We start from the raw sequence: 24,919 nt of genomic DNA on the forward strand, positions 1-24,919 counted from the left end.
GGCAGCAGTGTGTACCATCCACAAGATGCACTGCAGCAATGCACCAAGGCTCCTTCGACAGAACCTTCCAAACCCACAATGTCTATCAACTAGAAGGACAAGGGCAGCAGATGCATGGCAACACCACCACCTGCAAGTTCCTCTTCAAGCCACACACCATCCTGACTTGGAACTATATCGCCGTTCCTTCACTGTCGCTGGGTCAAAATCCTGGAACTACCGTCGTAACAGCACTGAGGGTGTACCTACCTCACATGGACTGCAGCGGTTCAAGAAGGCAGCTCACCACCACCTTCTCAAGGGCAATTAGGGATGGGCAATAAATGTGGCCTCGCCAGCGAAATCCACATCCCATGAATGAATAAAATAAAAAAAATTGAAGACCTGACGCTGTGCAGGTGAGAATTATCTGTATAATTCCGTATCACAAACCTTAGCAAATCCAAAAGTCAGTGGTCTTCTCACACACAAAGCTCTGCACACCTATTACCGTTCCATTGGTTTCCTATGCTGAGCATATCAATTTCAAGATTGTTGTCCACATTTTCAAAATCCTCTATAAGTTCGCCTCCCTTCAAAACCTCTGACTCTGGATTACTACTTGTCCCGTTCTCTCAACTCCACCGGTGGACATGCTGCTTCCCCATGAATCACTTCCTGAACAAAGAATAGTACAGCACAGGAACAGGCCATTCGGCCCGCCAAGCCTGCGACGATCTTTTGATGCCTGCCTAAACTAACACCTTCTGCACTTCCGGGGCCCATATCCCTCTATTCTATTCCTATTAATATATTTGTCAAGATGTCTCTTAAACATCCTGAATCACTTTGCTTTGCTATTTCCTTTCACAACCTAAAAGCTGTTTTAGGTAAGCGGGGTTCAGAAACTCATGATTAACACACAAAGAACAACGGGTGAAGATAATAACTGATGTTTCCACCTCAGTTATTTTCTGGATGGTAAGATCTTTATTTAAATATTTTCATTTATCACCAGTGGTCCTTGATTCCACTAATGCTACTTCAGGCATAAAGAAAAAAATTTGCTGATAGAATCATAGGAATTACAACACATGGGGAGTCCATTCCATCCATCCATCATGCCTGTCCCAGAGCCAGTTCTTCAACTCCTTCTAATGAAATTCTAATTCCCTGCTGTATCCTTTTTATATTTTTGCTTATCAACTATTCATGCAAGTCTCTTTGAAATATTTTAGTGCCTGAAATTCCATGGGGGTCCTTCCAATCTCCTACTGTAACTTTAGTGGGAGATTGGCGGGTTCATCAGAGAAATAGCTGAAGATAGCTGTTTGCATAATTTCTTGAGACATTCTGCCAGTCTCCTGCTGGAGTTACACCGAGAACAATAGGACCCCTGTAGAATATCCAGGCCATAGTCCCTACCTCAATAGCTAGTTGTAATAAAGTATTACATGCTCTAATAATGTTTTTTATGCAAAAAAATCATCTAACTTTATCCTTCATTCTTCACATGATAATCTCATTGCCAACTCACCAACCAACAGAAACAATCTTACACAACTGAGCTTCTCAAAACCTTCACTGGATACATGGAAAATGTTTTGTTCTAGTCCTACTCAGGTCCCCACCTTCACCGCTTTTCCTGGCACATTGATGATAGTATCAGTGTTACTCCTGATCTCACCACAAACTGGAAATTTTCATCATCTATTTCCAATTTCCACCCCTTCACATGGTCCATCTTTGACTCTTCCCTTTCCTTTTTCAACTCATCTATTCCCATTTCTGGGACAGGCTGTCATCTGATGTCTACTAAAAGCCCATTGACTCCCACCTTCACTACACTTCTGCCCCATACTGCCTCTTGTAAGGACTCCATTCTATTCTCCCAGTTTCTTTCTCTCTAGCACATCTGTTCTAATGATGCCACCTTTCACACCAGTATTTCCGATAAGTCTTCCTTTTTCCTCAACCAGGCATTCATTCACTGTGATTGGCAGGGCCCTGAACTGTGTCAATTCCATTTCATGCACTTCTACCCTCACCCTTTCCCTGCCTCCCAGAACCACAATAGGATTTCCCTTGTCCTCACCTTCCACCCCACCAGCCTCCAAGTTCAATGGATCATCCTCCACCATTTCCATCACCTGCAGCACAATGCCACTAAAAAAACACATCTTCCCCTCCTCTGCTCTCGCCGCACTCGAAGGGATTTTTCCCTCTTTGGCACTCTGATCCATTTTTCCATCACCCAAAACATCCACTCTCCTTCCCATGGCACCTTCCATGCAAATGCAAGAGATGCAACATCTGCGCTTTTATGTTCTCCTTTCCCATCATCCAGGGCCCTGAGAACTCCTTCCAGGTGAAACAATGATTTACTTGTACTTCTTTCAATTTAATATACTGTCTTCATTGCTCATGATGCAGTCTCCTCCTCACTAGGGAGGCCAAATGTACATTGGGTGATTACTTTGCTGAACAAATCCATTCAGTCTGCAAGCATGATCCTGAGCTTCCGGTCATTTGCCACTTTAATTCTCTGAGCCACTCCCATTCTGACCTCTCTGTCCTTGGCCTCTTATGGTGTTCCAGTGAAGCTCAATGGAAGCTCATCTTTCAATTAGGCACTTTACAATGTTACAAACCCAACATCAAAAATTCAACAATTTAAGATCATAACCACAGTTCCCTTATTTTGGGCAACAGGTGCTAGTAATAATTCTGCTGTTCATTTAATCTCTGCTGCCTTCCAACCTATCACAGATCTTCCCTTTTGTTTTTTTCCTTTCCTCCCCCTTTTCCCTGCCTCTCTTCTTGCCTAATACATTTTATATCGCTAACATCTTCCAGTTCTGATGAAAGATTACCTGAAACATTAACTCTATTTCTTTCTCCACAGGTGCTGCCTGGCCTGCTGAATATTTATAGCATTTTCTGTTTATGTTTATCAAAACCTTCTATCTGTTCCATTGAAAAAGTTCCAATTCCAACTTTCCAAGCCTTCTCTTAAAACTATAACCTCTCATTCATGGCACCATTCTTGTGAGTTGATATATCATTTCCATATTTAGGATAATGGGATGCCTAAAACAATCTATAATACTCGCTTTAATGTTCAATGTTCCTATATATAAAACCCAGAATCCCATTTGCCTTTTTATAGCCATCTCTATATACAATCCCTCCATTAAGGATCTTTCTGCTCCTGTATTCTGCTAACAATCGTATTCTTAAAAATATACATTTGTTTTTGGAATGTGGGCATCACTGGCAAGGCCACATTTACTGCTCATCCCTAGTTGCCCTTAGGAAATTAAGAATCAACCATGTAGGTAAGAGTAGTAGGTTCCCTTCTCTTAACTGGATCTTTCAGAAATCTGTCCACTCAGCTAATTTGGCGATATCCTCCTGCAAGCTCCTATATTCTCCTTCACTGTTTGCAGTGTCCCCTGTGGGTGGCTGTATTGTCTTATCCCCACCAGAAGTAAGCTGTGGTTTCCACCTCGGTTAGTTTCTGCTTTGAACAATTAGGCCTTTGTTTAAGAATTTTAAATGATCACCAATGGTACTTGGAAAAAAAATGAAGGCCGCTTTCTCAGGTTTAATGAGTGGGAGATTATTTCTGTTTTAAAATGTAGCTGAGCATCAATTAGCAAAAAAAAATTGCTAAAAACCAGAAACTCCATGTATGCACATTTTTACATTAAATGAATTTATTGGCATAGATTTCAAGGCAGCTTTGAGTCGCTCGTAACACTGCTCATCGCGTAGCAGCAGAAAATTAGGATCTGGTCATGACTGGACAGATTTTAGAAACAAGCAAAGAATCACTAAAAAAAAGAGGGAGAAATTAGAGTATGAGTGAAAGCTAGCTAGAAATATAAAAACAGATAGAGTTTCTACAAGTATTTAAAAAGGAAAAGAGTAACTAAAGTAAGTGTTGGTCCCTTAGAGGGTCAGACTGGGGAATTAATAATGGGAAACAAGGAAATGGTAGAAGTGTTGAACAGATATATATTGTGTCTGTCTTCACTGTAGAAGACACAAAAAACATTCTAAGAATACTTTTGATAGGTTTTGCTCCTTAATACCTCCCTCATTTAAATTCTGCCTTGATGTGGAGGAAGACTGCTCTCATCTCTCTTCTGACATTCAGCTTGTGTCCCTGCCTGCATCAAGGCTGTGATGAGATCTAGAGCTGAGTGGCTCTGACACAATGGCCACAATTGTTGTAATGGTCTACTGATCTAACTATGAATGGGCTATTGATTGTATTAATTATGGTATGAATGGTGAGAGTTAAAGTTAATTAGATTAGATTAGATTAGATTAGAGATACAGCACTGAAACAGGCCCTTCGGCCCACCGAGTCTGTGCCGACCATCAACCACCCATTTTTATACTAATCCTACACTAATCCCATATTCCTACCAAACATCCGCACCTGTCCCTATATTTACCTACCACCTACCTATACTAGTGACAATTTATAATGGCCAATTTACCTACCAACCTGCAAGTCTTTTGGCTTGTGGGAGGAAACCGGAGCACCCGGAGAAAACCCACGCAGACACAGGGAGAACTTGCAAACTCCACACAGGCAGTACCCAGAATCGAACCCGGGTCCCTGGAGCTGTGAGGCTGCAGTGCTAACCACTGCGCCACTGTGCCGCCCAGACTGAGCTTTGGTGAGGACATTACTAGTGTGATGGCACTATTGGTGACTCCTTCTAACACTTTTACTGATTATTGGAAGAAGACTGAGAAGGCTATAATTGGCCAGATTAGGATTTCTAGATGCCATCCTTGGTTCAGTGGTAGCACTCACCTAAGTCAGAAGGTTGTGGATGCAATGTCCACTGAAGAGTCTGTAAAAAGTATAGGGTTTTATATATTTTTCCTTGTACTCTGAATTTTAGGTACTGCACTTTATAAATGTGGTGTGGGTTCTTTTAGCAAGCAAAGAGCTGGTATGTGCAAAGCTGCACTGGTTAGGTTAGGCGCAAATAAAGCATAGCACACAATGATCGGGGTAACATGTAGGATGAAACAAGACATTTATACAGAAAAAGGGGAAGAAGTTAGAACAATTCAGAATGTTAAATGGAAATTAGAACAGTTTAAAATGATTGACTTGGAAGGTATGGTTCAAGCATTCAGACACATTAACAATGGGGACATGAAAAGGTTGATTTGGAATGACTCGGCTGTTTGCATATTTTCGATTGTAATTGTGTTACCAATGAATAATTTAAGCTCCAAATCATCTGCATGCCTTAGACTTTGTCTATTGCAGACCAGGATATGGCCACAATTGTTGTAATGGTCTACTGATCTAACTATGAATGGGCTATTGATTGTATTAATTATGGTATGAATGGTGAGAGTTAAAGTTAATTACTTTTACCAAATATGGTAGCAGAGATCATAAATCTGGTGGGTCATGTTTAAGCCTGTCCACCTTATGCTTTTGTATGATTCAATGTGTATGAACCTTCAGTAACTACAGAGTTAGCTTTGGACATTTGCAACTATTGGGAAATTAAAGCTTAAAGCAAGGGTCGACAGTGTTAAGTGATCAGACAGTGTGAATAAACAGAGAAGCCAAACGGTGCAGGTTAGGACAAGGTGTAAATGAAGAGTGGAATGCGTTCCCTGTGTACATAAATGTGATGACTGCTGGGCCCAAGTGAAAATGTAGATTGAGGAAGGGCTTTTGTCATTAACAGGAAAAGGAGTCATTCGTAACCAATGAGAAAGCAACTAACGAACCTAAGACCAAAAAGAAATGTATGAGACCAGAGACTGAACCACCAGAATACGCCATTAGAACGGTATAAAAATCCCTGGACCCTGTGCAATGTGCTCTAGTTACTACTGAAGACCAGAAGAGGAGGAACAGAGGGGAGAATGTCACCTAGAGCCCAACAGTTTCGGGAAAGCAAGGACCCCCGATTGTGAAGTATACCTTAATTAATTCTGGTTGATTGACTATATATGGGGAGGCAGTGGTGTAGTGGTATTATCACTGGACTAGTAACCCAGAGACCCAGGGTATTGCTCTGGGGACATGGATTCAAATCCAACCAAAGCAGAAGGTGGAATTTGAATTCAATTAATATACCTGGAATTAAAAGCTAGTCTAATGATGGCCATGAAACCACAGTTGATTGTTGTAAAAACCCATCTGGATCACTAATGTCCTTTAGGGAAGGAAATCTGCTGTCCTTACCTGGTCTAGCCTACATGTGACTCCAGACCCACAGAAATGTGATTGACTCTTACATGCCTTCTGAAATGGCCGAGCAAGCCACTCAGTTGTATCTAACCGCTACAAAGTCAATAAAAAGCAATGAAACCAGACAGACCACCAGGCATCGACCTAGGCACCAGAAATGACAACAGCAAACCCAGATCTGTCAACCCTGCAAAGTCCTCCTTACTAACATCTGGGCACTTGCGCTAAAGTTGGGAGAGCTGTCCCACAGAATAGTCAAGCAACAGCCTGACATAGTCATACTCACGGAATCATACCTGACAGACAATGTCCCAGACACTGCCATTACTATTCCCGGGTATGTCTTCTCCCACCAGCAGGACAGACCCAGCAGAGGTGGCGGCACAGTAGTATACAGTCAGGAGGGAGTTGCCTTGGGAGTCCTCAACATCGACTCCGGACTCCATGAAGTCTCATGGCATCAGGTTAAACATGGGCAAGGAAACCTCCTGCTGATTACCACCTACTGTCCTCCCTCAGCTGATGAGTCAGTACACCTCCGTGTTGATCATCCTTGGAGGAAGCACTGAGGGTGGCAAGGATGGAGAATGTACTCTGGGTGGGGGACTTCAATGTACATCACCAACAGTTGCTCGGTAGCACCACTACTGACCGAGCTGGCCGAGTCCTACAGGACATAGCTGCTAGATTGGGTCTGCGGCAGGTGGCGAGGGAACCAACAAAAGGGAAATAGATACTTGACCTTGACCTCAGCAATCTGCCTGCTGCAGATGCATCTGTCCATGATAGTATTGGTAGGAGTGACCACCACATAGTCCTTGTGGAGACGAAGTCCCACCTTCACATTGAGGATACCGTCCATCATGTTGTGTGGCACTATCACCATGCTAAATGAGATAGATTTCAGACAGATCTAGCAATGCAAACGTGGGCATCCATGAGCTGCTGTGGACCATCAGCAGCTGCAGAATTGTACTCAACCACAATCTATAACCTCATGGCCTGGCATATCCCCCAGTCTACCATTACCATCAAGCCAGGAGATCAACCCTGGTTCAATCAGAAGGGCATGCCAGGAGCAGTACCAGGCATATCCTCAAAATTAGGGGGTCAACCTGGTGAAGCTACAACAAAGAACCATTTGCGTGCCAAACAGCGTAAGCAGCATGCGATAGACAGAGCTAAGCGATCCCATAACCAACGGATCAGATATAAGCTCTGCAGTCCTGCCACATTCAGCCATGAATGGTGGTGGACAATTGAACAACTAACTGGAGGAGGTGGTTCCACAAATATCCCCATCCTCAATGATGGGGGAGCGCAGCACATCAGTGCGAAAGATAAAGCAGAAGCATTTGCAACAATCTTCAGCCAGAAGTGCCGAGTTGATGATCCATCTCGGCCTCCTCCTGAAGTCCCCAACATCACAGATGCCAGATGTCAGCCAATTTGATTCACTCCGCGTGATATCAAGAAACGACTGAACGCACTGGATACTGCAAAGGCTATGAGCTCTGACAACATTCCGGCAATAGTACTGAAGACCTGTGCTCCAGAACTTGGTGCGCCCCTAGCCAAGCTGTTCCAGTACAGCTACAACACTGACATCTACCCGGCAATGTGGAAAATTGCCCAGGTATGTACTGTACACAAAAAGCAGGACAAGTCCAAACCGGCCAATTACTGCCCCACCAGTCTACTCGTAATCATCAGTAAAGTATTGGAAGGTGTCATCAACAGTGCTATCAAGCAGCACTTGCTTAGCAATAACCTGCTCAGTGACGCTCAATTTGGGTCCTGCTGGGGCGACTCAGATCCTGACCTCATTACAGCCTTGGTTCAAACATGAACAATAGAGCTGAACTCAGGAGGTGAGATGAGAGTGACTGCCCTTGACATCAAGGCAGCATTTGACCGAGTATGGCATCAAGCAGCTCTAGCAAAACTGGAGTCAATGGGAATCAGGGGGAAAACACTCCACTGGTTGGAGTCATACCTAGCACAAAGGAAGATGGTTGTGGTTGTTGGAGGTCAATCATCTGACCTCCAGGACATCACTGCAGGAGTTCCTCAGGATAGTGTCCTCAGCCCAACCATCTTCAGCTGCTTCATCAATGACCTTCCTTCAACCATAAGGTCAGAAGTAGGGATGTTCGCTGATGATTGCACAATGTTCAGCACCATTCGCGACTCCTCAGATACTGAAGCAGTCCGTGTAGAAATGCAGCAAGACCTGGACAATATCCAGGCTTGGGCTGATAAGTAGCAAGTAACATTTGCGCCACACAAGTGCCAAGCAATGACCATCTCCAACAAGAGAGAATCTAACCATTTCCCCATGACATTCAGTGGCATTACCATCGCTGAATCCCCCACTATCAACATCCTGGGGGTTACCATTGACCAGAAACTGAACTGGAGTAGCCATATAAATACCGTGGCTACAAGAGCAGGTCAGAGGCTAGGAATCCTGTGGCGAGTAACTCACCTCCTGGCTCTCCAAAGCCTGTCCACAATCTAGAAGGCACAAGTCAGGAGTGTGATGGAATACTCTCCACTTGCCTTGATGGGTGCATACTCAAGAAGCTCAACACCATCCAGGACAAAGCAGCCCGCTTGATTGGCACACCATCCACAAACATTCTCTTGCTCCACCACCGACGCACAGTGGCAGCAGTGTGTACCATCTACAAGATGCACTGCAGCAACGCACCAAGGCTCCTTAGACAGCACCTTCCAAACCCGTGACCTCTACCAACTAGAAGGACAATGGCAGCAAATGGGAACACCACCACCTGCAAGTTCCCCTCCAAGTCACACACCATCCTGACTTGGAACTATATCGCCGTTCCTTCACTGTCGCTGGGTCAAAATTCTGGAACTCCCTTCCTAACAGCACTGTGGGAGTACCTACATCGCATGGACTGCAGCGGTTCAAGAAGTTAGCTCACCTCCACCTTCTCTGGGGCAATTAGAGATGGGCAATAAATGCTGGCCTAGCCAGCGATGCCCACATCCCATGAATGATTAAAAAAAAATACCTTGATTGCTAGCCCTGTCTCACCAAACTGGGTTGTCTTGTCCAACCTAAATTAAACTAAAAGTATATTTTTTCCACCAGGCTTATACACATAATCTGGAATGGCACAGCAGTGCATTACTGAGGGTGTGCTGCATTGTTTGATGGATCATCTTTCAGATGAGATGTTAAACTGAGGTCCCATTTGCTGTTCCAAGACACAATTTGAAAAAGAGCAGAGTAGTTCTCCTGGTGTCCTATCCAACATTTCTCCCTGAACCAAAACCACTGGAAAAAAAAGCTTACCTAATCACTTATTTCACTCGGTACAGAAGCATTGTGTTGTTACTAGACAGGTAATCCAGAGGCCTGGATTAATAATCCAGAGATGTGAATTCATCCCACCGTAGCAGTTTGTGAAACTGAATTCAGTTAATTAAATAAATCTGAAATAAAAAGCTGTTATCAGTAATAGTGAACATGAAGCTGTGGAATTATTGTAAAAACCACCTGGTTCACCAATGTTCTTTAAGGAAGGAAACCTACCGTCCTTACTTATGTGATTCCAGACACAGCTTTTTGGATGACTGTTAACTACCTCTGAAATGGCCTACTTGTATCAAACAGCTACAGGACAGTCAAATAAGAATATAAGAGGATGGACCACCAGGCATTGGGCTAGGCAAAGACAAAGCCATACCCAACCCTGCAAAGTCCTCCTCACTAACATCAGGGACTTGGGCCAAAATTGGGAGAGCTGTCACACAGATTAGTCAAGCAACAGCCTGACATAGTCATACTCACAGAATCACACCTATCAGCCAGTGTCCCAGACTCCTCCATCACCATGCCTGGGTACGTTCTGTCCCACCAGCAGTGCAGACTCACCAGAGGCGGCAGCAGCACAGTAGTATACAGTCTAGAGTGAGTTGCGCTGGGAGTTCTCAACATTGAATTCAAACCCCTTGACGTCTCAAGTAAGGTCAAACATGGGCAAGGAAATATCCTGCTGATTACCACCACGTAATTTATACCATCTTTAACATGTCTGATCTCTCTTCTCTCTCTTTGGCCTCCTTGTCTCTGGAGACAATGGGTAAGCGCCTGGAGGTGGTCAGTGGTTTGTGGAGCAGCGCCTGGAGTGGCTATAAAGGCCAATACTAGAGTGACAGACTCTTCCACAGGTGCTGCAGGTAAAATTGGTTGTCAGGGTTGTTTCGCAGTTGGCTCTCCCCTGTGCTTCTGTCTTTTTTCCTGCCAACTGCTAAGTCTCATGTCTGATATATTTCAGTTACTGAGCTGCAAAGTGCTGCAGTAAGGAAACCATTTTTGAAGACAAACTGGAGATGTAAGTACAGTCTTGAGGTTCCACTGGAACTCAGCACCATGCAGCTTTTGTGGAATATACACAGGTCACACAAGCCAAGACCCAGACACGTCACAGAAAATCTTTGCCTGGATGAAGTTAGCTGAGGACATCTTAACTGTAACTACAAGAATGTCCCAGTCAATGATCAGACCCACACCCAAGTCATAATTACATCCACCACTTAATAACAATGGACCCTTAGGTGATGATCATTGAGCATTTCATGAGTTTTCTATGGGATCTGAACACAAATTGACTCCTGGGAAAGGAAAAACCAGCCCGGACTTTTCTTAGCACCCAAGAAGGTGGTACTGCAATAAAAACAAGAAATGTCGTAAATACTCAGCAGGTCTGGAAACATCTGTGGAGAGAGAAGCAGAGTTAACGTTTCAGGTCAGTGACCTTTCATCAGAACTGGCAGAGGCTAGAAATGTAATAAGTTTTAAGCAAGTAAAGCAGGGGTGGGGCAAGAGATAACAAAAGAGGTGTTGATAGGACAAGGTCACAGAGAATAACTGACCAGAAGGTCATGGAGCAAAGGCAAACAGTATGTTAATGGTGAGGTGAAAGACAGTGTTAGTGCAGAGAGAGTGTTAATTGACAGCAAACTGAACAGCCTGGCCCCAGCTGATACTGCAGGTGGCAATAGATTCCAGTGGTTCAAGAGAAATTATTTGGCTTTGGTGATGGAGTGATCACTGATAAAGGTTACAATGTTGGTGCCCTGATGAATGCATAGCTAGTGGGCCAAAGGAGAAGGAATTGGAGAGTGGCTGGTGAGCAAGTACTGGAGTCATTTGTTTTCCATCTAATGGCATGTAAAAAAAGGTGTAGCAGGAGAGGCTGGCATGCTATGTATGCAAAGATCACCAGAGATACCTGTTGGTGATCATGACTTTGGAGGTTTCAAGGCTTAGCACTTCACCCTCATAGATCTAATCATCACTGTTGTTGTCTCTTCATAGTTAACATTGCATTCAGATCCCTGCAAAAACTCCCAGTTCAAAACCACTGACCTGGATTAGAACAATTACGCCAGAACCAAGTTACCTCACACAAAACACACCTTTCATTCTTACAACAGGCAAAATATTGAGAATACTGGAAGTCTGAAACATAAACCGAAAATGCTGGAAATATTCAGTAGGTGAGGCAGCATCTATGGAGAGAGAAATAGAGTTACCATCTGTTTGTCTCTCCACAGACGCTGCCTGTCCTGGTATTTCCAATATTCTCTGTTTATATTACACCTTTCACTCTGTCCATTTTGCTCACCTATTCCTCCGAGCGGAGAAAAATATCTGATAAGCACTACCTGAAAAGGTACAAGTAGCGTCTGTAGGTATAGATCATCTATCACTGACAGGTACAACGGAGTTCGCTTTTCTCTCGTTTGTTTTTGCTACTGCAGATTTCTTGTACATTCTGCAAAGACTAAGAAATATCAAAAACGTAAATTATAACTAGAGGCTGCAGTTATACACAGGCTTGGTTAGACCACATCTGAAAGTGCTGTGTATAGTTTTGGGCACCACACCTTCGACAGGATATATTGGCCTTGAAAGGAGTGCCTGAATGGCCAACCCCTGCTCCTAATGGATTTACACCATCGGGATCTCCAAAGATATAAAACACCATTGCATTATATTATTGCCACGACCATGAGCTATTCTCGAGATTTCCTGCATTGTGTTCATGACATTTCTGAAGGATTGTTTGGGATTTTGTCTTGCTTCTTAGCTATTCCGAAATCAATGTTAATGAGGTTGAACTGTTGACCTTACCCTGCCCGGAATCCGTGCTGATTCTTTGCAGTTTCTGGAAACTCCGGAACAAGTTCATTGTGGGTCTGTTTTTTCATCAAGACACTGGATAAATAGACACAGTTGTTTAATTTTGGTTGTCGTAAACTCGCGCACTCAAGCAGAAGAACCCTAACCCGGCCTCAGCCTTTTCCGGACAGGAATTCCAGCGGGGAATTCTGCTCTTTGCACATCACCCAGTCCGGGAATTCCCTCTTCTTCTGTCACTTCAGCGCAACCGCAGCGCTCCCCACCCCCTTCCTCTCTCGCATTACTTCCTCCCCTACTCCAATGCTTTCTTTCTGATTCCCCTCCTTCCTCTCACTTTCTCCCTCCCTCCCTCTCTGCCCCTCTACTTCTCCAACACCCTCCGCACACCCCCCATCTCCCCCCACTTGAAATGGTTTATTTGGTGCTTGGAATAAGATTTCCATCGTTGTCGACATCGGAGATATTTAGATTCAACACTAGATGTGTATACATACACATTTTATATAGAATGTTATTTACGAGGCATCTATCAAAATGATTGACATTTCTAAACCCAAATATGTAACCATCACTGTTGATGACTCAAACTTGTCAAGTCTAAGGCGATATAAAGCAATTCTCCAAAGAGATCTCATTTGGAAGGAAGTATGAATCATGAGAAGCTGCGCGCTGAAGCCAGCATTGGGAGGGAGAAGGAGAGAGGGGAGGTGCCGATCCCCAGAGCGGTAACAAGGAGCAGAGGGAGCTGTCAATCACAGGCACACTGCCCGCTCTGATTTGATAACTCAGATGTGAATCAAAGAGCAGTAACCTCCCCCTCCCTGAACCATTATCATGTGAGTGCAATAGTTGGCAGATTTGTTATCAATGTTTGCGCAGTGTCTTTAGACTCAGTGGAGAAGAGGCTGGCGCATTCTTTCGCTGTGTGAATTATTTACGGTTTCAGAGGCTGGCAGCGTCTGGAAGGTTGGTACTGGCTCACTGGAAATGGTAGCATGACACAAGAGCGCTGGGGTACACTATTCAATGGCATCTCTACAATCACCAAACTCGATTCGGAGAAAAACAGCACTCGTTGCAAAACTTGCTTTGTTGTATTTATCACATTACGGGACGTTTTGTGTATATTCTTATTATTGATGAAATTGTCTAAAGTCCAGAGTTTTTGGATGTTTTCTCAAACTTTTACATCGCAGCTTAAATTTTTTTCTACTGGAAAAGTTTAAATTCTTTCTTAACACCCCCTCCCCCACCCCCTCCCCCACCCGCATAGCAAATTCAGGCGGCGCAATTCATTCTCTCGCTGAAGGCAGGAACTATATATTTTTTATTCATTGATGGGATGTGGGCGTCACTGGCCAGACGAGCATTTATTGCCCATCGCTAATTACCCTTGAGAAGGTGGTGGTGAGCTGCCTTCTTGAACCACTGCAGTCCATGTCAGGTAGGGACACCCACAGTGCTGTTAGGAAGGGAGTACCAGGATTTTGACCCAGTGACAGTGAAGGAACGGTGATATAGTTCCAAGTCAGGATGGTGTGTGACTTGGAGGGGAACTTGCAGATGGTGGTGTTCCCATGCATTTGCTGCCCTTGTCCTTCTAGTTGGTAGAGGTCGCGAGTTTGGAAGGTGCTGTCTAAGGAGCCTTGGTGCATTGCTGCTGTGCATCTTGTAGATGGTACACACTGCTGCCAGTGTGCGTCGGTGGTGGAGGGAGTGAATGTAGATGGGGTGCCAATCAAGCGGGCTGCTTTGTTCTGGATGGTGTTGAGCTTCTTGAGTGTTGTTGGAGCTGCACCCATCCAGGCAAGTGGAAACTATTCCATTACACTCCTGACTTGTGCCTTGTAGTTGGTGGACAGGCTTTGGGGAGTCAGGAGGTGAGTTCCTTGCTGCAGGATTCCTAGCCTCTGACCTGCTCTTGTAGCCACGGTATTTATATGGCTACTCCAGTTCAGTGTCAGGTCAATGGTAGCCCCTAGGATGTTGATAGTGGGGGATTCGGTGATGGTAATGCCATTGGATGTCAAGGGGAGATGGTTAGATTCTCTCTCTTGTTGGAGATGGTCATTGCCTGGCTTTTGTGTGGCATGAACATTATTTGCCACTTATCAGCCCAAGCCTGGATATTGCTGAACATCATGCAATCATCAGCGAACATCCCCACTTCTGACCTTATGATTGAAGGAAGGTCATTGATGAAGCAGCTGAAGATGATTGGGTCTAGGACACTACCCTGAGGAACTCCTGCAGTGATGTCCTGGAGCTCAGATGATTGACCTCCAACAACCACAACCATCTTCCTTTGTGCTAGGTATGACTCCAGCCAGCAGAGGGTTTTCCCCCTGATTCCCATTGACCTCAGTTTTACTCGGGCTCCTTGATGCCATACTCGGTCAAATGCTGCCTTGATGTCAAGGGCAGTCACTCTCATCTCACCTCTTGAGTTCAGGTTCAGCTCTTTTGTCCATGTTTGAACCAAGGCTGTAATGAGGTCAGGAGCTGAGTGGCCCCGGCAGGACCCAAATTGAGCATCACTGAGCAGGTTATTGCTAAGCAAGTGCTGCTTGATAGCACTGTTGATGACACCTTCCATTACTTTACTGATGTTTGATAGTAGGCTGATGGGGCGGTAATTGGCCGGGTTGGACTTGTCCTGCTTTTTGTGTACAGGACATACCTGGGCAATTTTCCACATTGCAGGGTAGATGCCAGTGTCGTAGCTGTACTGGAACAGCTGGCTAGGGGCGCGGCAAGTTCTGGAGCATAGGTCTTAAGTACTATTGCCGAGATATTGTCAGGGCCCATAGCCTTTGCAGTATCCACTGTCTTCAGTCGTTTCTTGATATCACGTTTCTTGATATTTTTGGTTTCGGAAAGCAATCAGTAGAAGGAATTTTAACCGACTTTCCTACCCGCTTCCCCAGGCCTGTAGGTTTCTGAGGCTTAATGCAAAACCCACCTGGAAACGGGACCCGGAAATTTTAGGTAGTCTGTGCGGTTCACTTACTAAACATTTACCTACTGAGCCATTGCAGGCTTTATCACATCTTGCAATTGTTGTGCTTTTTAAAAAAACAATAAATATTTCATGAGTATTTTCTATTGTCGTTAATAGCAATCCTAATGTTACTGGGGAGCATTGGTATCCCATACGTATCTTGGATTTGGCTGGTCCATGTTGAAACTGTATCTTCCCAGGTTTTTTCTAGTATGGTAAAAGTACAGAACCTTTTGCTTCGGTTCGGTCACAAATATGAGTTTTCTAGTGGTGGCAACTGGCTAGAGTAGCATTTTGATCTATTCCACAGGTTTTGTGGGCAACACTGAAAATTCATCAGATCCTGGAAACTCTTGTGGATAAAAGTATACAGTTTCCATCACTGGTTCAACGAATTTCACTAAATTTGCAAATTATACTAATTGTTTTGTTGAAAATATTTAATCTGCAAAGCATTGTAATTTACAGAAAACAAATAACATGTACTTTTTCCGTAGTAAAACTAACAGTGGAAATTAGAAACATTTAACCCATTTGGCCCATCTGGGCTGTGCCTGAACTTAAGTAGAGCTATCCAATGAATCCGACTCCCTTGCACTTTCCCCATAGCCGTTTAGATGTCTTCTGGTTATTGAACCTTCTGCCACAGAAAACATTTTCTTTATTTATTTTATGAAAACCATTAATGATTTTGAACATCTTTATCAACTTTCCCTGCTCAAAGGAGAACAACCCCAGCTTCTCCAGTTTCTTATCCCGACACCATTCTAGTAAATCTCTTCACCCTCCCTAAGGCTTTGACATCCTTTCTAAAATGTGGTGCCCAGAATTGAACACAATACTCCAGCTGAGGCATGTTGCTGCAGTTTTGCATGGGTAGGTTTACTTGGTTTTTCGTTGTTACTGTACAGTAATTCCAGTTTGAAGAGACTAAAACAGTTAATTTTACAGCCTCATCAATCAGTGCAAGCCTCTTGGAGGTGCATTAATGATTTCAATTTGTGAGAACTTACAAAGCTGGTAGTAAAAATCTAGTATTTGCTTAAAAGGAAATAAAGGAGCTGTTTACTGGCCACTGACTGTTCCATTAAGGGGCTTTTGCTGTAGTAAGCGTGCAGAGTTCATTGGGTTTAATGCCTAGAATTTTAGATTGCTTAGATGAATAGTTTGTTCAGTGCACTTATGATGCCAATGTATATAAAGAAAACACTTGCATTTCTATAATTGCCTTTCACAACCTCAAATTCCCGAAGCAATTCACAGCCATTGACATACTTTTGCAGTGTATCCACTGTTATAATGGAGGGAAACAATAATGATGATTATTGTTTTTACAGAAATATAAACGTGCAACACAATGTCTTTTGAAAATGCTGACACTGAAGAGACCATAACTTGTCTCAATATCAACGTCTACCACCCCCAGGCAGGAGTGTTTAAGTCCCTAAATTGCATTGAGAAACAGAAGTATCGAGCTGAGGAGATGGTCAAATTTGGCCGTGACTCAAAAGTATGTCATTTTCCTCTAATAGACAAACGTGCCTCTCGAATGCAATTTGCCATCCAAGCTTTCCGACACATCGAGAGTTCAGAACTCTGTTTTGAAATCAAAAATACAAGCTTGAAGACTAAATTATCTGTCAATAATGCAATTCTGGATCATCTGAATAAGATTAATTTGCCAAGGAAGTGTATTTTGCGGTTTGGTGAATACCAGTTCTACTTGGAAAAAGACGACGGAGAAGCCAGGGAACACTTTGAAATCTTCTTCAAACTTTCCCTAGTTCCATTTTGTCAAGAGGCCAGTGTGGAGACCCTAACACACCCTGTACCTGAAATTGGCATTTTGAAGAATGTAAATGTTCTAGCTCCTCAGCGCCAGCTTCAGACTGCAGTGGAGACTGATGAAAATGAAATTAAATAAATTAGTGCCATAAGATTACTTCACTTGCTAAATGGTATGAGTAGCAAATTCGAGCTATTCTTTGTGTGCTATTCAGATATTCTGTGATTTATGGGCATAGCAGTGTAATACTATCTATAAATTGTTTGATTGTAGCAGTGATGATGAGACCAAATGAATTAACTCAATTGGTGTCAGTTTGTCAGTTCTGAACTAGGCTGGCTGTTTCAGTCATCTGTATCCATTTGTGACAAGTCACTCTTGACATTGTTTTTCCCGTACTGAAAATAGTGTTTTCTGGCTGGCATTCTTCCATCTACAAAAAATGGTGGACACGCAGCAAACAATCCATTTAGGGGATGTCTTCTCTTGGCACACCTTTTGCTGATGGCTGTGAAGGACAATGCTTGAGAGGTAGGTTCTGTCTGCTTTCTATAAGTGGAATATTTTTTTTCCCTTTTTTATCCAATATTCTGAAATGTATTGGCCTGGATTTTGCAGTTAGCACTGAAGCGACGGCACTTGCTGCTGAACTCAAATCAAACTACGAACTTGCCTAATGCGATCCCCCACGGTGAGAGTTTGGTTTTGAAGGAGGGAGGATTCCCTTCTTGTGTGGCCATCCCCACAAAATCTGTATAAACTAAGCTGCTGCATCTGTCGTGTTAAAAGGTTATTGGATTAAATCAAATCAAGTGCAATAAATTTGATTAGAAACATTTATAATTTATATATATATATATATATATATATATATATATATTGAAGTCAGATATATCATTAAAAAAAATTATATACATTTAAACATTTAAAAATTCTGATAAATCATGCCAACAGTCATTTAGATTAAAACATTTAAAATGACTTTTTAACAAGATTTATCAGATCTTTTAAAAGTTTTCGTGTTGACCTTTTAGCAAGATTTATCTGTTTTAATGTAAATTACTTTTTAAACAAATGAAAAAGTCTCTTAAATATTGTTAAAACAGTTAAAAAGTCAGATTAATTTTCTTAAAATGGTTTCTGTAAACGAATTTTTATTATTTTTAAGATCCCTTCCAGTGCTGGTCTCCTCATTAAGTATTAGCAAAATGAGAGGAGGCTCCTTAACATGGAAATGCCAGCCCTAAAATGTTTCTGTGTGAATAGTTCATATTATTAGTGGGAATTAGCCCAAATTCTTGCTTGTTCCATATGTTATTTAAATCTGCAAGTCGGCGATTGAAGTTGCAAGGCTTTGGGAGAATTTCTCTGCCCCCCTCACTCACTCTAACCTGTCCCCCTCTGAACTTGAGGCACTCCGTTCTCTCAGGTCTAACCCCGACATGGTCATCAAACCTGCAGACAAGGGTGGTGCTGTTGTTGTATGACGTACCGACCTCTACCTTGTAGAAGCTCAACGCCAACTCACAGACACCTCTTCCTACCTCCCTCTGGACCATGACCCCACCACCGAACATCAGGCCACTGTCCAAAGGACTGTCACTGACCTCATCTCCTCTGGAGATTTTCCCTCTACGGTTTCCAACCTCATAGTCCCACAACCCCGGACAGCCCGCTTCTACCTCCTTCCCAAAATCCACAAACGGGACTGTCCCGGCAGACCCATTGTGTCAGCCTGCTCCTGCCCCACTGAACTTATTTCTTCCTATCTAGACTCTATCTTTTCTCCGCTGGTCCAGTCTCTTCCCACCTACATCCGTGACTCTTCTGACGCCCTACGTCATTTTGACAATTTCCAGTTTCCTGGTCCCAACCGCCGCCTCTTCACTATGGACGTCCAATCTCTCGACACCTCCATTCCCCCACCAGGATGGTTTGAGGGCTCTCCGCTTCTTCCTGGAACAGAGGCCCAACCAGTCCCCATCCACCAACACCCTCCTCCGCCTGGCTGAACTTGTTCTCACATTGAACAACTTCTCCTTCAACTCCATGCACTTCCTTCAAGTAAAAGGTGTCGCTATGGGTACCCGCATGGGTCCTAGTTATGCCTGTCTTTTTGTGGGATATGTCGAGCATTCTTTGTTCCAGTCCTACTCAGGCCCCCTCCCCCAACTCTTTTTCCGGTACATTGATGACTGTATCGGTGCCGTTTCCTGCTCCCGCCCCGAACTAGAAAACTTTATCAACTTTGCTTCCAATTTCCACCCTTCTCTCACCTTTACATGGTCCATCTCTGACACTTCCCTTCCCTTCCTCGACTTCTCTGTCTCCATCTCTGGGGATAGGTTGTCTACCAATATCCATTATAAGCCCGCTGACTCCCACAGCTACCTCGACTACACTTCTTCACACCCTACCTCCTGTAAGGACTCCATTCCATTCTCCCAGTTTCTCCGTCTCCGACGCATCTGCTCTGATGATGCTACCTTCCATGACGGTGCTTCTGATATGACCTCCTTTTTCCTCAACCGAGGATTTCCCCCCACTGTGGTTGACAGGGCCCTCAACCGTGTCCGACCCATTCCCCACACCTCTACCCTCACCCCTTCCCCTCCCTCCCAGAACAGTGACAGGGTTCCCCTTGTCCTCACTTTTCATCCCACCAGCCTCCATATCCAAAGGATCATCCTCCGCCATTTTCACCACCTCCAGCGTGATGCCACTACCAGTCGCATCTTCCCCTCCCTTCCCCTGTCAGCATTCCGAAGGGATCGTTCCCTCCGCGACACCCTGGTCCACTCCTCCATTACCCCCACCACCTCGTCCCCGTCCCAGGGCACCTTCCCCTGCAATCGCAGGAGGTGTAATACCTGCCCATTTACCTCCTCTCTCCTCACTATCCCAGGCCCCAAACACTCCTTTCAGGTGAAGCAGCGATTTACTTGTACTTCTTTCAATGTAGTATACTGTATTCGCTGCTCACAGTGTGGTCTCCTCTACATTGGGGAGACCAAGCGCAGACTGGGTGACCGCTTTGCGAAATATCTCCGCTCAGTCCGCAAGCAGGACCCTGAGCTTCCGGTTGCTTGCCATTTCAACACTCCCCCCTGCTCTCATCCTCACATCTCTGTCCTGGGATTGCTGCAGTGTTCCACTGAACATCAACGCAAGCTCGAGGAACAGCATCTCATCTACCGATTAGGCACACTACAGCCTGCCGGACTGAACATTGAGTTCAATAATTTCAGAGCATGACAGCCCCCCATTTTACTTTCATTTTTAGTTATTTTTTCTTTTTTTTTACATTCCTTTTTACATTTTTTACAATCTTTTTTTGCATTTATTTCATTTCATCTTAGTTTGTTCAGTTTGCTTACCCACTGTTTTTTTCAGGTTGTTTTTCTTCAGGTTTGCACTTGCTGCTGTTCAATATTCAGTGTATTCACACCTAATCTATACTAATGCTTTGTCTTTCAACACACCATTAACATATTGTTTGCCTTTGCTCCGTGACCTTTTGGTCAGCTATGTGGCCTGGTCCAATCTGCACCTTCTCCTTTGTTATCTCTTGCCCCACCCCCACCTCACTTGCTTATAATCTGTGACTTTTCTAATATTTGTCAGTTCCGAAGAAGGGTCACTGACCCGAAACGTTAACTCTGCTTCTCTTTCCACAGATGCTGCCAGACCTGCTGAGTGATTCCAGCATTTCTTGTTTTTGTTTCAGATTTCCAGCATCCGCAGTATTTTGCTTTTATTTGGGAGAAGGGTAGATTGGCCGACTGCAATTTGCAGATTTACTCGCTACAATGCATGCACGCTCCATAGGTTGCTGGGGCTTGCCGATGTACAATAATGGTGATCGTCACTGAACATGTCACCATTATTGGCACCACAAAATCCGGGCCATTATCTATGCACATGCATCATGTCAAATATTTAGAAATGAGTTTAAGTCAAAGCATTCAGAATTGTAACGCTACAGGCAAATTCACAACTGCTAAGAATGACATTTGTTAGCCATATTACTCTATTAGTTTCCCATTATTGTATAGTATTTTACTAACCTTTTTTACGGACAGTGAAGAGGGGGTCTCAGGCTCCCCTTTTCGTCCCTTCTCTTGTTTGACTGCAACAAGGTTTATCTTTTTTTTAACGCAGTGGCTGAGCTTACCACCTCAGAGAGCGGTTGCCCCTGTTCCTCTAACATGATTGCAATCAGACAAATTTTCTTGAGTTTAAACAAGAAAGAGATGTTAATTATACTTAAAACTCTTATGCACACACAAATAGATTACAGAGGGAAAAGATTTGGTGGTTGGATTAAAGTCTGGAATAAATGGAATTTAAATGCAGCATATGAGTTCAATAGTCTTCAACTGAAATTGTAATCTTGAAGTCCTCGCTGGGCCATGTACATTGTGGGTTGGCTTGCTTCGCTCAGGGCTCCTGAAGGCAGAAGGGTGGTGGTTTCTCTTCTCCTGGTTGTCGCGGTCTGTAGGCTTTGGGGGGGACGGTGGGGGTGGGGTTCCCAATCATAGCTGGATCTTCTGTTGATATTTTCTGGGGAGAGAGAGAGAGAGCGCGCCTGCTTCGTTGCTGGCTTTTCAATTACTGCCTGACTGCTGTCTGTGACAAAGCTTACAGTTTCTTCAGAGCTGTGCTGGCAGTCACATGACTCTATCCAAGTCTTTTGTTTTTAAATGAGGTCTTTTCTGGAATCTTCTGAGATTCAAGGTGCTACATGCCTCAGGAGATCCAGTCACACTTGGAGGGGGGTTGGCTGTTTCAAAGTCAGTGGGTGTAGATGGCCTCGACAGCCATGTTGATAAAGCTATTCTAGGTAATTCAATCACTGAGAGCAAGCTATTGTTCTGGCTGGGCTTGGTTAGACTTTTTGTCTCCAGTTTAATCTCCTGGTGTTTCAAATGTAAATTGCAGTGTCCATCTTGACAGTTTTTTGAAAGTTAACCTGTAGGATTTTTTCATTAAAAGTCTGTTGTAAGGTTCCAACTGACGAAATTTCCCATTTGACATGTAGGTTTCCATGACACCTTTTATACTGGATGCATGTTTCTGAAATTCAGAAATGAAAACTATAGAATGTTATGGCCCATTGTATTTGTGCCAGCTTTTCGCTACAGCAATCCAAAAATAATCCCAATGCTCTGCTCTCCCCATTTGTGTATCTTCCTCTGTTTCAAAAGAATAGACAAAACAACCTAACCTTCATATATTTATTGTTTTACTATATACACAGTGCTTGTGAAAATAACCCCTAGAATATAAAACGTTAACTTTTTTTAATCTTCTGGTCTATGACTATCAGCTAGTGGTGTAGCTGGTAATTTATTTTGGCATCCTGCCCATTGTCATTCTCTGCTAAATCAGTCCAAATTATCCCAATTGACTTTTTAACATCATAAATTATTCCCTCTAGTCAGGCAATAGGGTCTTTTATGAAATAGTTTTGTTTGTAATTTTTGTTTCATTTGCACAAAAATAATACCATCTCAATTGCCATGTCTTTAAGGTGTTCTCAACAAAGGGGTGAAACATTTGTGCTGTGGAGTGATGGAATGAAAGTTAATGCTAACAGTCTGCATGGTCAGTTACCACTCTTGAATTGTTTGGATGGCACACAGTATGGAAGACCCAGGAATGGGGCATGGGTAAAAATATGTTTTAAAAAATCAACTGCCCTCCCAGTCTTAAAGACCATCCTCACTGCTAGTCACCATGATAATGTTTTCTCTCTCGGTTGGCATGGGCCATAAATTCTTCAAAGCTGTTTATGAACTTCTAAAGATTCACTTGTAATATTCAATGAAACTTGCAAATAAATGTTTCCAATTGGATTCTGCTTTTTGTGTATATACTTTGTGACTTTGCAAGTGTCCATCGAACTGTCATTGAAATACAGCATTCACTTCTTACTCATTAAATATAGCCCTCACAAGTCCAAGGAAGACATGTCTTTTTGAGCCCACATGAACCACAACATTTGATTAATATTGAAAGAAAGCCTTATATCATCAAAAGTTCTAACAAGCATGTTGTCATGTTTAAAAAAAAAAGGAAACACTTTTTTAATGAAACATAATCTTCAGCTTCTCAGTGACTCTGTGCGTAAATCTATCATGGGTGTACTGACCCATATAGAAGAGGAACAAACTGGTTCCATGGCCTGGTCTGCACTGATTACAACAAGGCCACTCTGTTGTCTGGAGACGTGTGTTAGAAAGTGTGAGTATGTATTGTCACGCACACAAGAAGTGCGATGATACAAAAGCTATGGACAAAATCTGAAGAGTTATAAAAACTGACTTTGGCCGGAATTTTATATCCCCCCCCCCCCCCCCCACCCACAAAGAGTGGAAAGGTGGCGGAGTGGGGGTTGGGGCATAAAATGGAATGGGAGGCTCGGGGAGCCCTTCCTGACCTGCTCCCGCTTCTGCCGCCTTGGGGATTTTACCAGCGGTTGGTCGGGCGGCCCAGGCCCGAGAAAAGCCGTCTGTCAAAAGCAGATGTCTTTCTGACGGCCTGGGGGGGGGCCTCATTCTCAGGCACCCCGTGACTGATGGAGGGCCGCCCCTGCTGCCCCAACCACCGCCAACACCCGACACGCACCCCCTGTCTGCCCAGTCGACCACCCTTGCCTCGCCGGGGCCTGACTAATCACCCCAGCAAGGCAGCAAAATCTTACCACTGTTCCGGCGGTCCCTGACATCATCTTTCCGATGTCTGGGTTGCAGTCCCAGCAGTGGCCACCGCTCCCAGTGGCACTGCTAGGACTAAGAGCTGCCGGCCCACTGATTGACCAGCAGCTCTATTAGGCATGACTTCCTGCCTCAATGAGGTGGAAGTCCCGCCTCAGACCAATTAAAGCCCTATGGACTGCAAAATGTGGTCCGGATCCCCAGGCCAAGTGGAGGTGGGATTGACACTGACTTTTCAGTGGATGGCTCCTGTCTGCCGAAGGAAAAATTCCAGCCTTTGTCTTTAAAAAAAAATTGACCTTTAAAAAAAAAAGTGAACAATGCAGCAAAATGGCCGCTAAAAAGGAGGGCTTGGCCTTTCTATATTCAAATTGTCTGACACGGACAAAGAGAAATCTTCAAAGCTAAGAGGTGTCAATTGCGCCCATCCTAAAATATTCCTGAATAGAATGTTTTCTTCTGAAACAAAGAAGTTGTGAAGTAGCAACGTCCTGGGCCATTATGTGATCACTATGGGGAAAGCATCTCCTACATGGAGGTGAGAAGTAACACAGTTTTACCTTAAAAAAGCAGCTTACATTGGCACAATACGAATTAGGAGCAGGAGTAGGCCATTCAGCCCTTTGAGCCTGCTGCACCATTCAATTAGATCGTGGCTTCAAACTATTTTCCTGCACTATCCCCGTATTCCTTGATTTTTTTTTATGTAGAAATCTATCGATCTCCGTCTTGATCATACTCAACGACTGAGCATCCAAAGCCCTCTGGGGCAGAGAATTCCAAAGAATCACCACCCTCGGTGAAGAAATTCCTCTTCATCTAAGTGCTAAATGGCCTGCCCCATATTCTGAGACTGTGTTCCCTGGTTCTGGACTCTCCAGCCAGGGAAACATCCTTCCTGCATCTACTATGTCGAACCCTGTAAGAATTTTGTATGCTTGAATGAGATCACCTCTCATTCTTCTAAATTCCAGAGAATAAAGGCGCAGTCTAATCTTTCCTCATAGGA

General features: G+C 43.8%; 2 protein-coding genes across 5 annotated transcripts in view; one reads left to right on the forward strand and one right to left on the reverse strand.

The window, feature by feature from the left end:
- alpk1 (alpha-kinase 1) overlaps positions 1-12,622 on the reverse strand; it is a 204,748-nt gene extending 192,126 nt beyond the window's left edge. Inside the window, exon 1 of the mRNA XM_068039800.1 lies at positions 12,396-12,622. The gene's annotated coding sequence lies outside the window, so the exon portion shown is untranslated. The remainder of the gene's footprint in view (positions 1-12,395) is intronic.
- Positions 12,623-13,061: 439 nt separating this feature from the next.
- On the forward strand, positions 13,062-23,049 carry LOC137352605 (TRAF-interacting protein with FHA domain-containing protein A-like). Of its 4 annotated transcripts, none has more exons than XR_010969772.1 (3): positions 13,098-13,240; positions 17,600-17,722; positions 22,725-23,049. XR_010969772.1 is itself a non-coding variant. In XM_068018406.1 (2 exons), exon 2 carries the CDS (start codon positions 16,763-16,765, stop codon positions 17,327-17,329), a length of 567 nt encoding a protein of 188 aa, XP_067874507.1. In that variant the 5' UTR covers positions 13,062-13,240; positions 16,743-16,762; the 3' UTR covers positions 17,330-17,580. The 4 variants fall into 4 exon arrangements, 2 of the variants coding, with proteins under 2 accessions (XP_067874507.1, XP_067874454.1); XR_010969770.1 differs by lacking the exon at positions 13,098-13,240 and adding an exon at positions 13,250-13,370; XM_068018406.1 differs by lacking the exons at positions 17,600-17,722; positions 22,725-23,049 and adding an exon at positions 16,743-17,580 and having other exon boundaries at positions 13,062-13,240.
- Positions 23,050-24,919: the final 1,870 nt, after the last annotated feature.

This window comes from Heterodontus francisci, chromosome 1 (genome assembly GCF_036365525.1).
Source record: "Heterodontus francisci isolate sHetFra1 chromosome 1, sHetFra1.hap1, whole genome shotgun sequence".
Taxonomy (NCBI): domain Eukaryota; kingdom Metazoa; phylum Chordata; class Chondrichthyes; order Heterodontiformes; family Heterodontidae; genus Heterodontus; species Heterodontus francisci.

Excerpts from the sequence above, each read along its gene's own strand:
- LOC137352605 (XM_068018406.1), top strand. The coding sequence starts at position 16,763 with ATGTCTTTTGAAAATGCTGACACTGAAGAGACCATAACTTGTCTCAAT.